At 35.0% G+C, this 16,296-nt stretch overlaps 1 protein-coding gene across 6 annotated transcripts in view; it reads left to right on the top strand.

Moving 5' to 3' along the window:
- Positions 1 to 15,746, top strand: part of DYNC1LI2 (dynein cytoplasmic 1 light intermediate chain 2) — a 29,197-nt gene extending 13,451 nt beyond the window's left edge. For 2 of the 6 annotated variants that reach the window (XM_075161427.1, XM_075161426.1), the window contains exons 5-13: positions 1,980 to 2,146; positions 2,461 to 2,554; positions 3,126 to 3,261; positions 3,605 to 3,716; positions 4,812 to 4,871; positions 5,603 to 5,644; positions 6,094 to 6,211; positions 7,239 to 7,355; positions 12,714 to 15,746. In XM_075161427.1, the coding sequence (XP_075017528.1) occupies positions 1,980 to 2,146; positions 2,461 to 2,554; positions 3,126 to 3,261; positions 3,605 to 3,716; positions 4,812 to 4,871; positions 5,603 to 5,644; positions 6,094 to 6,211; positions 7,239 to 7,355; positions 12,714 to 12,820 (953 nt within the window). In that variant the 3' untranslated portion in view covers positions 12,821 to 15,746. Of the gene's footprint in view, positions 1 to 1,979; positions 2,147 to 2,460; positions 2,555 to 3,125; positions 3,262 to 3,604; positions 3,717 to 4,811; positions 4,872 to 5,602; positions 5,645 to 6,093; positions 6,212 to 7,238; positions 7,356 to 8,140; positions 8,268 to 9,644; positions 9,738 to 12,713 lie in introns of those variants that run through there. The other 4 variants (XR_012675410.1, XR_012675408.1, XR_012675409.1 and 1 more) reach the window with 4 other exon arrangements.
- Positions 15,747 to 16,296: the final 550 nt, after the last annotated feature.

Below are 16,296 nucleotides of genomic sequence, written 5' to 3' on the forward strand. Positions count from 1 at the left end.
CCAAATTTGAGGGGGTTTATACTAATAGATATCTCAGAAAAAAAAGATTTTTCTGCTTTGATATGAACAAAACCTAGGAAACTAATATTGTCTGATTATAATGCTGTAGTAAATTGAGAGCAGTATTGTCAAATTAAGTCAGAGAGGCTTATCTGAATGCTTGTAGTGCATGTTAATGATAGGCTCTTAATTGCTGAAATACACTTGTCTTCAATAGGTTTTTTCCTATCCTGAGCTAGGAAAAGTCTGAGTAATGAAATAAGTACTTTTTTTAAACCCTTTTCTAGTTAAATGCTCTGGAATTAATTTGCTTTCTGTGAGATAGTCAGTAAACATACTTAATGTGCAGAATGTATAATGGAATTTTGGTTTCCAGTTGCTGAATATGAAACAGTACTAGAGGAAAGCATCTCTTTGAAAGCATTGTTGTTTCCTCTCCACCAGAAGGCACTGCCTCCCCAAGTTTAAAAGCAACTGCATTCAAATTTTTTTTTTTATTTCCTTGGACCTTGAGTATATTGAACTGGTGATTGTCCTATGGTCTTATGGTCTATATTTAATGTGGTTTTTTAAGCTTGTCTCTGGACTAGAGCTCTCTTGTTTTCCACAAAAATCACATGATTTTATATTTCAAATAAAAATTGTAGATTGTGCAGCTTTGAACAGTAGTATTTTTCTGATTTGTTCTTCCTTCCACATGCCCATTCTATTGCAGGAATGGTTCCTATTTTGAAAAGGTACAATGACTTTATTTTGCAAGATTTGTATTATAAACTTTTCTTCCTAAACCTCAGAAGTATCAGATGGCCTGCAATACAGTTGCAGTTCCTTCCCTGTCACATGGATGGATGTACTGAACAACACTGTCTTTGTGACTGTGCTGGAGATGGGGAGCTTTTTCAGAGAGTTTTGCTTACTGGATGTACATTCAGCCTGCTCCCACTGTTTCTAAAATAAAAACGCCGTCATGGGAGCAAATCCCGGAGCTTTGCTTGCCTCTTTCCTGAGGGCTCCTCATGGCTGAGCCAGGAGGAGGCTTCAGGTGGGATTGTCATGTGAAGAGAGCCTTGGGCCTTCGGGAAGTGCTGTGCCTGGGAGCAGACACATCCGCTAGGCAGATTTATCTGGTCTGTGGCTTTCATCCTGAAAAAAGACATAAAAGCTGTAAGTTGCAGCCCAATTTTGACAAAGCATGCATGGGGTCACAGTGCGCTTCCAAAATGGTGTTAATGCTATTTCTTAGGCACTTCAGTAGTTGATAGTATTCAGTATTATTGGAACACTCATCGTTGCCATAAAATTAAAACATTGAAAACATAGAAAGCATCTAGTTTCCTCTGGACTCCATTGTACTTTTCCAGAATATAACTGACTCTCTTCAGATAACATTTGAAGTCCTTGAGAGTGTATTTATGTAGTGTATTTTTTTATCTTTCTATCATTGGACTCCTGCAACAGAAATGTAGAGTAATAGAAACTTAAATTGAGTAATCGTTTATAAGAAAGCGTGGTGTTTTCTGTGTCCATTTACATTTTCACCATGCTTTCTTCCAAAACCAGGTACAAATTGCAGTGAGTATAGGCTATGTTGCTAAACTACATTTACGTTTTCTGTTGTCAGCTCCCCTATAATGAAATGCATTGAGTTGAGGAATGTGCATTTGTGCATACTATAGCTCTTGCAGCTAGTTTTGAGTACTTTTAACAGCTCCAAATTGGACTTGGCTTAGCTTGCTGTAAATTTTGATGGAGGAGAATTGTTGTGTTTGAAGGGGCAACAAGGCTTAAGCTTGCATTCTGTTCTCATGTAGTGCCTCATTGTAAAAGCAAAAAAAAGAGTTGAGATTTCTGTTCTCATGTAGTGCCTCATTATAAAAGGAAAAAAAAGTTGAGATTTCTAGTTAGTTATAGATTAATTATGGTTTAAAAAGAAGAACTAGTTCCTTTGTTGTACCTTAAGAAGATCTCTCTCTTAATAGTTATAAAGGAGTTTCAAGAATATGTAGAACCTGAAGAAGGCTATCAAGGATCACCGCAGAGAAGAGGCCCTTCTTCTGGCCAAGAGGATGAACATGTTTCTTTGCCACTTGGAGAAAATGTGCTGACTCACAACCTTGGTATTCCTGTGCTGGTAGTTTGTACAAAAGTGAGTTTCTAGTTCTGTTGGCTACTATGGAAAAGTTTAATTACTTTGCCTTTAGAAGGCATGCTTCATACAGACATGCAAAATGAATTCTGGATTTATTTTGAAAGTAAGCTTCTGCCATCAGTGTCAATTTTTAATTTTGCAGAAGGGTAATAACCTTATTAATTATATGTTAATTACTTTATCTTTTGATTTATTGGTGGCATTTTAAAACCAAGGGCTCAAAGTAAATGTGATGTGTGTGTAATATTAAGGAAGATGTTGGGATTAATTGACTGGGTTTTTCTGGTTTTGTTTTTCTCCCTTTCTTCCAGTGTGATGCAGTGAGTGTACTAGAGAAGGAGCATGATTACAGAGAAGAACACTTCGACTTCATTCAGTCGCACATTCGTAGATTCTGCTTACAGTGTATCCTTTCCTGCGCTGAAGAGATTTGCTGTAATCTGGAAGCAAGAAAATACACTTTAGTGTTGAATTGCACATAAAGTTAATCTGAGAAAATTGCACTTCAAGATTGCTTGGTATTCAGTTATTTACTATGTAGCGTTTGTTGTTTTGAAAATGTTGAGAGATGTATAAAACTTTTTATAGTTTTTAAATTGTTTATGGAATTTGGAGCATTTGTTCCTTTACAAAGGATTTGTCTTGCATTTTGTGAGGTGGCTTGTCTTGGTTTTCCGCTCAGAACTTGCAATTTCCATGTAAACCTGAGATCTCAGCTGTCTCTTAAGTTTTTGACTTTTTCACAGTTAATTGCTTGGGAGGGTAGCTAACTTTTCTGTATGTCAAAGAAAAGTATTATGAGTCTTCTCCTGTTATAATGCTTCCTCTCCCTGAATACTAAATGGCTATAGCTTTTGCTTTGAACTACTTCTCAAAATTAGGCCTAGTAGATATATGTCCATTAGCTCCTGTTTTGAAATTCTTACTATAATTTAAAAATTATATCTTGCATAATTTTCCTTAAATAAATAATCAGATGGGGCTGCCTTGATTTATACATCAGTTAAGGAGGAAAAGAACCTTGATCTGTTGTATAAGTACATTGTACATAAAACATACGGTTTTCAGTTTACTACACCTGCCTTAGTGGTAGAAAAGGATGCAGTTTTTATGTAAGTCAATTGTATAAGCAGCATGGTTTCAGATTGTTTTCTGTTAAGCACTACACTTCATATAACATATGTATAAAAATAACTTTAATGGTTTATGTCATTCAAAAGCTTAGTATGTGAGTCTTCTGAAATCCTGAATTAAAAAACCAACTTAGTGCATATTACTTGGGTTACTTGGCTCAGAGTATACCATTCCAGCTTTTTACTATCTTTGGAATTTAGCTGAGAATTAGGACTGACCTGTAATAAAATTGCCTTATTCAGGTAAGGGGGAAGTAAATAAACGGTCTCTGTAGAAGCGCTTTTTGTGACTGAAAAGGCAAAGCTTTCCTTCTTTTTATAGACCTGCTGGTTGGGACAATGAAAAGAAAATTGCCATTTTACATGAAAACTTCACAACAGTGAAACCAGAAGATGCATATGAGGACTTCATTGTAAAACCTCCTATAAGAAAGGTAAAAAGGCGTAAACTCTTCCCTGCCCCCCGACAAATAAGTGCAGTTTACTTGAATGGCTACTGATAACTATTAATATTGAAGAACTCCAAATCTAAATGTAATTTTTTTTTATCCAAATGTGTGAAACATCAGGCTTTCATTTTCCAGTTGTTTAAAATACTGCAAGCAAACACAGAAATCATTCACCTTAGTGAATGAAAGGCAGTCCAAAAATAACCATTTCACATGAACCTTTTTGCATGCATGGGGCAAAAAACACTTTTTGAAAATGGAGAATACTGTTGAAGGACTTCACCAATTTACATATATACACACATGGCATTGAGGTTACCATGTGAAGGCAAATCTTGTAAAACAAGACAGTATATCACTATTGCATTAAGATATTATTAATGACAGATTTCTTCATGTAAGGCAAGAGCAGTAAATAATCCATATAATTCTGTATATTGCTAATGTTGTGAGTATAGGCACACAGAAATAGGATATGTGTAAAATGGATAATTGTAACTGAAATTGCATTCTCGTCTGTATCGGAAAGCTTCTTTTACAACTTCCTTACACACTTAATGTTTCTAGCTCAAGCCCCAGTATTTGGAAAAGGGAAGAGCTGTTTGAAACTTTCATGTAAGGGAAAGATTTAATCCTGTTGTTTGTAACTCATGGCACCTATAGGAAATAATCGTTGCCTAATAGCAGTGTTATGACTGATAAAAACTAGTATAGTGCTTTTGGGGCTGAGGGATTGAGTGTGGGGTCTTATGGAGTAAGGTAATCTCAGGTCTTTGAAGAGATGCTGATGAGATTAATACTTAAAAAGATAAATGTACTCATCTTTCTGGAGAATACCCACAGGCTGACATCAGTGCTAATCTACTCCATTCACTTACAGTATTTTTTTTTTTAATGACAGCTTCTTTAATGTTACTACTCTTTTAAATGTGAAAGAAGTTTGTGGGTTGTTTTTTTTTAAAAAAGTAAAGAATGGTATTAAAATTTGCCTCTTTTTTGTCCCTTTTGATCACCAGAACATAGAAACAGTTACAGTAATTTCATTTTTTACGTCTAATAACAAAATATTTTGTTCAACAGTTAGTCCATGATAAAGAGCTGGCAGCAGAAGATGAACAAGTATTTCTTATGAAGCAGCAGGTAAGAATGGAAGAATGAAAAGAAGTCCTTAATAAATGAGATTTCACTTTAAGCTCTCCATTGTTACTGCCTTCAGTTTTTCATTCCTCATTTTAATCACTAGATAGCCACTTTTCAGCTTTGCAAATTCAGATATAATTGTGAAATAAGACTTTAACAAATACGAGTAGAAAATATGGCCACTTATCTTGGCAAGTTGAAAGGAAAATATGCTGAGAACAGAAATAATTTACATTTCAAAGGAGAAGAGCTAGAAGATAATTTGAAATTTCACAACATAGATGTATTGATCTGTAAAATAGAAATATTTTTAAAACATAACATCTTAGTGTTGCAGTTTTCTTACAGCCAGAGGCTTGAAAGACTTAAAGATGTCAAATTTGGCTATGCTGTATCTTGTTATTTTCTTTACGGCTCTATTGTTTAAAAAATAATAATACTTTCCTGTATAGTTGATTATAAATATCATAGAGGTTACAGACTTGGGTGTCTATCGTTCTGGCTTATAGTTCTGGAATGGCTGTGTAAGACAAAGGACTGAAGCTTATTTACTCATTTTAACTCTGTCCTCTAGTGGTAGAGTCTGGAAGTATATAAATATCAAAGAGGAAGCCTGTAAATATCAGAAAAAAAAATTATCAAATAAATTAATGGTTAGTCAGCTTCACTGTATTTTATTCCTTTATAGTTTCTGAAATATATTTAATATTCTTAATATGTTGTTTTTGCAGTCATTCCTTGCCAAACAGCCAGCAACGCCTACAAGAGCATCAGTAAGTAGATCCAAGAGAAAAGTAGGAAGTGTTTTGCTTTTCCTTCTAGGGAAGAGGGAATGATTCTAACCTGTAGAGGTTCCTTATGTAAATGTAAAATACATAATCTCCCCAAACTGCAGAAAGTAAATTAAAAAAAAAAAAAAGTGCCAGTATTTTAAAATGTTGCTTATAAATTACTTCATTCTAATTCACTGTGGAAACATAGAAATATACTTATAATCATTAAACTGAAAATTTCCTACAGTGATTCATCCTTTCTTTTAGTGGAGGCACATGCCCAACATAACTGGTGGTGTTTTGCTTTGGTTTTTTTTTCCCCAGTGTGCAGACACTACGGTGCTAATATAAAGGTTTAAAAAGGAATTTCTATATAATGTTACATTTGCTTTATATAACTAATCCATTTAAGTTCTTCTCTGATTTGTGTGACTTGGACTTTTTTTGAGGAATCTCCTGCAAGAGGCCCTGCAGGATCCCCAAGAACTCAAGGCAGAGCTGGTCCCGCCAATGTACCCAGTGCCTCACCAATAACATCAGTTAAGAAACCAGATCCAAATATTAAAAGTATGAATAAGCATTTTACTGTTTTTATCATGTGTTATTTCCCTTAAAAAAAAAAAAAATTCTCTTTTGTAGAAAGATTTTGGAATTTATTCACTAATGGTATAGTTAGTTTAATAACAGGAATGAATTTATGACATAGCTTCAGGTTTGATTTTCTTTTTTTCTTTTTTTTTGAGTCATTCATATGACTTGAAGTAGAGTTCTGTTATTGCCAAGCAGTCAGACAGAGTTCAAATACATTATTTCCTTAAGTTGCCTAAATACATTTATTATGCATCAATTGGATTATTAGAGTGGGGACTGCTTTAAACTACACGCAGTTTTATACTTCATATCACTTATTCTGGAATCCACAATGAAACCTGTTCTTCTACTAAACCCTCTCTAGAATGTCATTTTCTATAGTACGTGAAGTAACTTGGAAGTTGCACCCTTCTCCTCCCTCAGCCCTAAGATGGAGCTCCACGTTGTTGAGTGGTTTCTTTCTTCTCTATGCCTTAAGAAAGTTGGTAGGGCAAAGTATTGTTTTTAATTATGCACTGTGGTGCCACACCTCACTTACAGTGGATAAAATAGTCATGCAGTTCTGGATCATGTCTCATTGCTGTATATCCCAGTTCTGATTTATGAAAAGTAGTGTAGCATGAAAAGACTGCACTAAAACATCTACGCAGTTTGTTAATGGACTTATAAATCTTTGAATTGCACATCCATACTTAATATTTTGTTTCTTGGCTTCTACATTTAGAAAATACAAAAGCATACAAATACTTAGATTAAAATTTTGTCACCACCCCCCCGCCATTCCAGAAGAGCAGTAATATGCTTTCAGTCATCTCTGACTTTACCAAAGAGTGCAAAGGACTAGTGTCTTTAAATTGAGCAAAGTGACTCTCTCGTATTTGAGGTTTATTTCCCTGATTGGTAAGAGAGTTACATATGTATGTTAAAAAATAAGCTCTATCATTTACCATCAATAACTATTCTGTGAGAGATATGTGTATATATATGTTTGTTTTTTATTTAGATAATGCTGCAAGTGAAGGTGTCTTGGCTAGTTTCTTTAACAGTCTCTTGAGCAAAAAGACTGGCTCTCCTGGGAGTCCTGGTGCTGGAGCAGTGCAAAGTACAGCCAAGAAATCAGGTATTGGACTTGTTATTGCAGGCTCTTTTGCGTATTTTTAGTATTTAATTTGGCCCACATGGGTCTAACTGTGTGTATCTGTTAAACTGGTCACTAAAGCGACAGACCTTGGCAGGTGACAGTGCCAAAATGTGCAATCTTTAAAAAAGAAGTAAACTACTGTAACTTCACAACTCCAGGGCTTCTATTAAGCCTATTGTAACTTGATTCTTTGAGTGAAGTTATACGGCTGGGATATGAATAACGTTTGAGTCTGGATCATATTCAGAAAGTGCTGATTTTCTTTTTTTTACTTTAGAATTCCTTTCTTTCTTGACACTTAGCTGTTGCTTGAAGGAAATGGAGTTTATTGGGTTTGGACTGTAGTTGAAACTATTGAAATCTCTCCAGAGTTCAGGTTTAAATGAATTACTTCTTATGACAGTTTGAAGTTATTCTCTCATTGATTTAGTATTTTATTGTGATCCCACACAACTGATAACACCGATCAAGTGGATTTGTTCTGTGTATGTGCCTATGACTGCATTGGATAAGCTATTTGCTGATAAGTAATTGCACTAGTTTAGGTGAAAATAAAAGAAACCCATCAGAATACTTGGTACCTATACAAAACTCAGTGTTGTAAAACGCGTGATTGTTCCACCCAATATTAGAAATATACTACTTTGATTATTTAACTGTTTCTTTTTGATATTGGCGTTCCCATCACACTTATGTTTAGGAGTTTTCCTTCCAGAATTATTTCATTACTAAATTATTGATAGATATTCTACTTCTGATCCCAGACTTGTGAAATCACGTAAAATTCGATGGTGATGCCAAACCCACAGTTTCTGGTGCTTAGAGGAGTGTGCAAGGCCCCGACTTTCTGAACTGGAAATGAAAAGTACTTGATGCCAGCCATAGTGATGGTACTGCCAGTAAGAGAACCAGAGCAGTTGTTGGAGTGTGGTATTTGAACTGAAACTATTCCTGGAGAGGGGAAGTAGGGTTTTTTTTTAATTGGGAAGGGTTTATATGACATTCCATGCTCTGAAAGCTCAAAAATGGCTAGAATTTGACTTAAGGCAAGTCAGTATTTTGTTGGGTTTTTTTGTTCTAGCATGATGAATTCTGTAATTTATCTTTATTAAATTTATTTATTATAAAGATAACAATAAAATAATTATTTGTGTTATGTATCATTTACATAATATTATTGTACCTACATTATAAAAATATTTAATTCATTCCTTCTTAATCCAGAATGCCCTCTTTAGTTAAACACTGAAAGGTGCCCCCTGCTTCATCAAGTGCAGCATCATGCTATTACTGACCACAATGTCAAATTACCTGCTTTTATAGAAACAGGACTAGAAATAATTTTTAGGGATTATTTCATCCATGCTCTTTATCTAAAGCAGAATCAGTTAGGGAGTTCCTGGCTAATGATTAAAAAGCAAACAAACTCTGAAATAAAAGATGTAATGTCATCTCTCCAGACAGCCTATTCCAGTACTTAATTTCTTAGTTATTTTTTCTCTTGTACAGTCAGTATTTCTGAGTGGAGACAGAGATCAGTGTAGCCCCTTTGTCTTTGCAGCAGTCCTTTGCATATTTGAAAGCTATTACCCTTTTGCCTGTGACTTTTGTCTGGACTACAAAAATACACTTCTGTCAGCCCTTCCTCACAGCACATGCTTTTTATGGCTCTGATAATTCTTACTCTTCTCCTTTGGACTGTCTACTCAGATGACCTGTTTCTTTTGGTGCTCAGAAATGAATGCAGTACTTCAGACAAGGCTTTGTCTGCCCTAACTAGGGGTTACTTAATCTGTGTTTTGTATTGTGCTTCTGTTTAGATGTCTCAGCATGATGCTAGTTTTTTTTCATCTGTATGATATTGATCAGGATTTCTTACAACAGTATAGCCAGTTAAATACAATTTCTGCCTCCTAGCAGGAGGTTTTCTAGTCTGTATCAAATTAGCTTAGTATTTCCAAAGGGTGAATGTTTGCTTTATCGTTGTTTTCCATTTGATAACTTATATAAATAACTTTTTACCTCCAATCCTGTCTTCCAAAATCCTTTGTAGCCCTTCAAGCATGGTTGCCTACATATCTGATATCTTCAACAGTTGGACAGGGTAGATTGCTGAATAAAAACATCGACTAGTACGATGGATAACTAATGGGTAATTTTATGAATTACAATACATTCATTTTTCTGAAATACAAGACTTTTTTTTCTAGTTTATTTATATGAAGGTTATGTGAGATGTGATATCGACCACTTCTCCCTTCTCCACAGGACCTGTTATCCTATCATAGAAAGAAATTTGGTTGGCTTGACACAACTTGTTGGTAACAGATCCGTGTTGATTGTTGTGCTGGTAGGCTGTTTGTAAGCATCTGAAACATAATTGCAATTTCTGGAAAAAATACTAGAGTAAAAACTAACTAGTCTGTAATGGGCTTTACTCTTTCCTCTTTCAGTCTTCTAGAACATCATGTGCCTTTCAGGAGTTTTCAAAGATAACACATGGCTATGTGTACCTTCTTTTTTTTTTTTTTCCTCCTTGTGTCAGCATTAACTTCTAACTTAAATAGATTATTTCTCTCCTGAAACATCTAGAGACAGCAGTCATATATCCTTTCTTAATTTTGTTTTGTTGCACTAAATTAGATAAGTTCTCTTCTAGTCTTCTGTTAGAGATTGAGCTCTGTTTTCCCTACTAGTTTATTCTTCAGTAGTTCCCGTCTTATCTTTTATCTTTATCTATCTTACCTTTTCCTGAACATGAGTGATTGGAATTGTATGCAGCACTCCAGATATATCTCATTGTAGTGCCTGGTACAGCAGTTCTCTTTCTTTAGTGGAAGTACTTCTCCCGAGTGATCTCAAGATCGCAGTTGCCTTTTCTTGGCTGCATCAAGTTGGCAGCTCACACTCATTCCCTGACTTTCGGAACAGAACAATCGGCTTTCACTCAAAAGAGGATATGCCTGTTCCTTGTCAGCTGATGTGTTCGCATCTTATATTCAACCAATGTAAGATTAAACTTTCCTGAGAAGGTAAGGCCTCCTCACATTGATATCTGAAAAGCTCTTGTTGAATTTGTAAGGTAGCTGGTGCTGGTGATAACACAAGAGATTACTTGCTCTTTTGTGGAAGAGTTGAGGAGAATATCTTGGAGAAAGTCTTATTTATGGCAGCATCCTCTGTGTGAGTAAATGTGCTAAAATTATCTTTGTAGGCATTTTAAATGTCTAATCTAAACTGTTCAAAGAGTCCTAAGTTTTCAGAAGGTTGACACTATAAATATTTAGCTTTAAAGAGACCTTCCGTTTCTCCCACAGCTATGAATATCCTGTGGTTGAGATGTTTAGATTTTGTTACAGGATGAGGGAGACATTGTGGTTCTCAACATACTGGTCAGCCTAATTGATTGATTGGTTTCTGCTATGTTAACTCTTACTTGAGAGAACTCTGTCATCTGGGCAGATGCTGCAATGTCATGTCCATTTTTCATGCTGTGTAATTCCTCACCCATCTTATGTGCCTTTATGTTTCTGGACTGTCTGTCTTCTATGTGTAGACTGTGATATTTCAAAGAACTTCAATTGGTGGTTTCTGTGGTGGATTATTTCTCTTCGCATGGACTTCTAGACTTAAAAAGTTATTTCATTTATATTCACAAGAAGATTCTTGTAAATTCTAAGATTTGCCTTCGCCCTTCTATTCCTGTGCAATAGATAAAAAACTAGGGTTCCCTGCTCTCACTCTAATCGAGAAAGGAGAATACATATAATTGTATAGAACACATCTAATTGACTAAGGTTATTACCGTCCTTGACAATATTTTTGTAGGGAAACTGAAAGCAAGTATTAATTTAATTTGTAACGGAGGCGAAATCTTTATTTTCTTAAAAACAGGTCCTTGTATTTCTTCTCCTTTGAAAGGTGCTCACCTATGATGGTGGTAAAGGGGAGTATGTAAACCTACACATTATTGAACAGCTTGGCAATGTTTTTCCTGTCCAGTATGAGGTAGTTGCAGGAGACAGCTGCGTGGTATTATTTTGGAGGCTTAAGAATCCAGTTCATCTAGCATTAAAAAAAGCCACATTTTTTGTTTAGACCTACTTTTGTTTGAGCAAGAATTTTATGTGGTTTTTATTGTTTTAGGATTTAGGTTTTTTTAACTCCAAGGTGCCATTAGTCTACATGTAAAGTGTTTTGTAATTTAAGTTATATTACAGTTAATGTACTAATTTTTAAATTTTGTTTAAATACTCATGCTTTGAATAGATGCTATTAAGAGTACTGTGGCTTATGACTAGTGCTTAAATCTAAAACCTTTATAGTGATTAAAGGTAACCTTTTAACTTGATTATGTCTTTGTACTTTGGGGAAAAAATCACTTCCATCTCTAACAGTCAAATCTTGCCTTCTTAATGTTTTCAGCATGTACCCTGGAAAAAATCCACCTAATATTTCACACACATTTGAGCTGGAAAACAGATGCTTGTTAAATTCTTTGGCTATGTAAGGAAGCTGTACATGGTTATATAATCTACTTTTTGTCTAAAAATACAGCTTTTTAATCTTAAATGCTTGTATGCTCTAAGCATTAGAACGTATTGTTCCAATTTTAGCGATTAATTTGTCTGTGGGTTTATAATTTTCAGAATGAGAGAATTCAACTGATGATTCAGTTAGAGAATTGTTAAAAAGTTTTGAGTCTAATATAAAAATGTAAGATACGCCTTTCCATGAAATACTTCAGTGTGTCTGTTTCCAATTGAAGAAGTCCTTTGAAATGACTGCTCTGAGATATTACATGAATATGCAATTCATGTCCCCTTTTTTAAGGGAAACATTGTTGGCAGACATAAGAGTTCTTCCTGTTTGTTGTTTAATATAAAAACGCAGCAAGTGTAAGTGTGACCAAACAAATATGATTTTTGTAGCAGGTGTCCTATGTACCTTGGAAAAACTTGTGGTTAAAATCTGGGTTTAAATAAAGTCCTTGCTATCGATACTAATAATAGAATTGTGTACAGTTGATTTTTATAGAACATTCTAAATGTGGTTGTTTTTAAAATGTTAGTTGCTGTAAAATATATCACAGATATTTTTGTGCTTTATGCTGCTGTATAATTCAGCATTTCATCTCTTTAAACTGAATCAAATCTTAGTCTTTACATAGACATTACCTTGCATTGTGTCAGGCCCTGTGTTCTTGGGTAGGTGCGAAATAATGAGAAATTAAATAGTATACTGTCATATAAAAGTGATTTTATGAATACTTGTACTCATTGGTTAAAACATTTCATTGAAATTAGATTGCTTTAACCTTGTCCTTTTTCTTTTTAGGACAAAAAACAGTTTTGACAAATGTTCAAGAGGAATTGGATAGGATGACTCGCAAGCCAGACTCTATGGTAACAACAAACTCTCCTCCAACAGAGAACGAAGCTTGATAGCGCATAAAAAATGCATATGTAAATGACCAAATAACTATGTATATTGATCTGATAAGACCAGGAATTTTCTGCTATGGCAGATGCTATCAGTTTTCTTGGGGCAGGGGAAATGAGCTTACTACATCATTGCCTTGTCCCAGTAAAAAGTGCACATTCAGGAAGTTTGCATATAAAATCCCTCTGTATAAGATAACCATTTAGAGTTTATATAGGGCAATTCTTTTGGTTTTGGAGGTAAGCAGGTGCAGCTGCATTTCCTGTTGTGAGGAACACAGAGAAGCAAAATGGAGAATTCTTATTAAAATACTACTACTGACTGCACACAAGGCAAGAAAGAGAAATGAAATCCTCTTTCAGAGTTACTGGAATTGGCTACTTGTATGTTTGCAAATGCATTATATTCTTGGAAAGGTGGTGGTGGTGGTGGTGGTGGTGGTGTAAGAGAGCATTAATTAGGTGAAAGAAGCCCAGGTAGGGAATGGAGCCCTAAACGGGGCAACAGATTTGGGACAGTAAGAAACTAGAATGTTGGATTGACTGGAGAGGAGCAATGTTGTTAAACCCTGTGTTTCACATAGGGTAAATAATCACTGTTTTAAAAAGACTACTTTACATTGGAGAATTCCAGGCCAAACACTAAGCATCATGGGAATTTATTCTTGTTATAAATCTTGTTTTAGTTTTTAAAAAAGTCTAAGAGTGTGGATGCCCTTTCTGGTGTAGCTGACGAAGGGAGAAACTATAACTTGTTTAGATCCAAGTGCCTGGCACAGTGTGTGATGTGTCTTTAGAAGGTGCTTGAACTTATTGTGCACTGTAGTACAAACAGTCACTGTTTGGTTTTATTTTAAAATCAGTAGTTCGGCAATTTGTATTTAATTTTAAATCCTGTTTTCTGATAGCTTCTGCCTTTTTTTTTATGCCAAGAGGCTAGCCTATGAAGAATGGTGGGTGACGTATCATTTTCCCATAATGAAATGTGCTACAGAACACTCTCAGTATTTTTTTTTTCTTACTTTTTGTAACTAAATATTAGCTACCAAGCTAAAATTGATTCCTGCCTTACACCTATGGAGGTTTTTAAAAAAAACTTTCAAGGCCCTAATTCCAACCACATCTGCTGCAGGTGCAGCCAGCTCCAATTCTGAAGGTAACCTAAAAGGTATGAATGTGTACATGATGAACATACTCAATAACTTGTTTTGTATTTCCTTTAATGTAGCATTTCATTTGGAAAGATGGGTTGTGGTTGTCCCCGTTGCTATAACGGAGCTCTGTCCATGGTCACATAAAACCATCATTCTGTAAAAACAAACAAAACTGCTATGGTTACTGAAGTGGCACTTTGATTTTATATACGGTATGCTTGTTTTACATGTACACACTACCATAAATTAAAAATACCAAGCATATTCTGTGCTCTTAACGCTGAAGGGAAAAACCACAATTTGAATTATGCAGAGTTTACTTTTTATTGATATGAACTTGTTGTACTAAATCTGATGTCTGGATATAACTTCCCTAATATATATTGTTACTTAAATATACAGAATTAGATTGACCACTAACACAGTACTGGATGTTAACTTCGAATCCTATGTTACATCAAGAGGCTGTTCTTGTAAGTCTGTCTAAACATTATCTAGAAAGCTAAGAGTATTTACTTGCCTCTTTGACAAACATTAACATGAGTATGTTTTTTGTGCCAGTTTTTTTGTTGAAAAAACTATATTTTTCTTTTTTTTTTTTTTTTTTTACTTTTTTTAAATAAACGGTATGACCTGAAGTTACACAGTTGTCTAGATAACAGTTAGACTAAGACTGTGGATGGCTGATGGGTAATGTGGATGTACTTCCTGGTGTAATGTGTGCCAGCTGCAAGTTACCACACCAGAAGAAGTAATTACACACTGTCCTCCTGACACTGAGAATTGAGATTGGAGACTAAAACATGAAAAACTCGACAGGAAAATTGAAAAAGTGTGTGATCGTAACGGGATATAGTTTGAAAACCTCAGTCTGAAACTGCATTTTTTTGTCATCTATCCTGATAAGCACTTTCTCTAGCAATATGGCTAAAACTTAAAATTGAAGTACTTTCCAGTTTTATAAAAATGTTAAATATACTAAAATTGATCAAAACTGATAATGTATGATACTTAACAGCTTTGCAGAAAGATGCTTTTGACAAAACAGAAACAGATTTCCGGTTTCTAATTGCAAGTGAATGCTCCTAGTTTATTGAAAGAAAGTTGTAAGTAATGTAGCATCCTGTGGTTGCCAAAGTCTGTCAACTTTGGTGAGCTGCACAGTTGTTATTCTGGTGTCTTCAAGCATTGGAACCAAAGGCCAAATTGCAAACAGCCTTTACATTTTCAAGTGAAACTTCATTTTATTTGCAGATACACTTGTATGGTAGACTGTTTAAACTATTATATGACTATATTTATATGCATTATAGTGACTGCATCTACTGTTCATGTTTAAACTAAGAAAACAAAAGATGAAAGCATTCAACTTGAAGCAAATAGAAAAGTTTAAAGATTGGCCCTCCATAAAAATGTTGTGGTTATGCTGCTTGATTTTAAGTTTGCACTTTTTTTATTGGCATTTAAAAAACTGTTTAAACTGAACAGAATTTCGTATTTTATTTAATTTAACTACGTTGAAAGTGACTGCTCTGTACATCATGAACTTAACAATATACATGCTGTAAATGAAAGTTCACTGTCCTGTATACTAAGTTTATTGGTTTTTTTTCCAACTTACAATTAGGACTGCAAATGTATGAAACAAACCTTAGTCCAGTTGTATGGCTTTAACCAGGTGCAGTATGCAGTCATGTGGCATCTTGCTTTCTAGTGCTGGCAAAATGAGGACGTCTTTAATTACTGGCTTCAATAAACACGAATCCAGACTGCTTTATGATGTGCTTTTTTGTTGTTTTTAAGATCCCCCTTCTAGAGCTGTTTCTGTGGGAGCAGAATATTAGTGAGTTCTGTGAGCAGGAGAAATAAGTTGGCTTGTACAGTTGTGTACCTTAATGACAACTTCCTTGGGAGTTCTTGTACCAGCCTTTGCTAATGCAACTCCTCTCTGGAGTTTAGAGCATGCACCTTGTGTAAGTAAAGCGAAGTCGTACAGCTACGTTTGCCGAGAGAGGTGTGCTCGTGATAGCTTACACATAAACAGTTAAGATGTATACATTCTAATATATTTTGTGTAATACTGTATCCAAGCAGAGCACTGGTCCTAAATTTGCAGGATTACAATCCAGGTTATGAGAAGTTTCAGGAGTGAATTGCTTGAGTAGTGCAAATGCCTCTTCTCTGCCAATAGCAAAGCTAAGTTTTTTCCCTTTGGTGGGTGTAACAAGTTCTTCCTGGTAAGCATAGAAAGAGTAGACTGATTTAATTAGGATTCTACTTGTTTACTTCATTGTTACTTCAACTGGATGCCTATATATTCCCCTG

The sequence above is a fragment of the Calonectris borealis genome, chromosome 12 (assembly GCF_964195595.1).
Source record: "Calonectris borealis chromosome 12, bCalBor7.hap1.2, whole genome shotgun sequence".
Taxonomy (NCBI): Eukaryota; Metazoa; Chordata; class Aves; order Procellariiformes; family Procellariidae; genus Calonectris; species Calonectris borealis.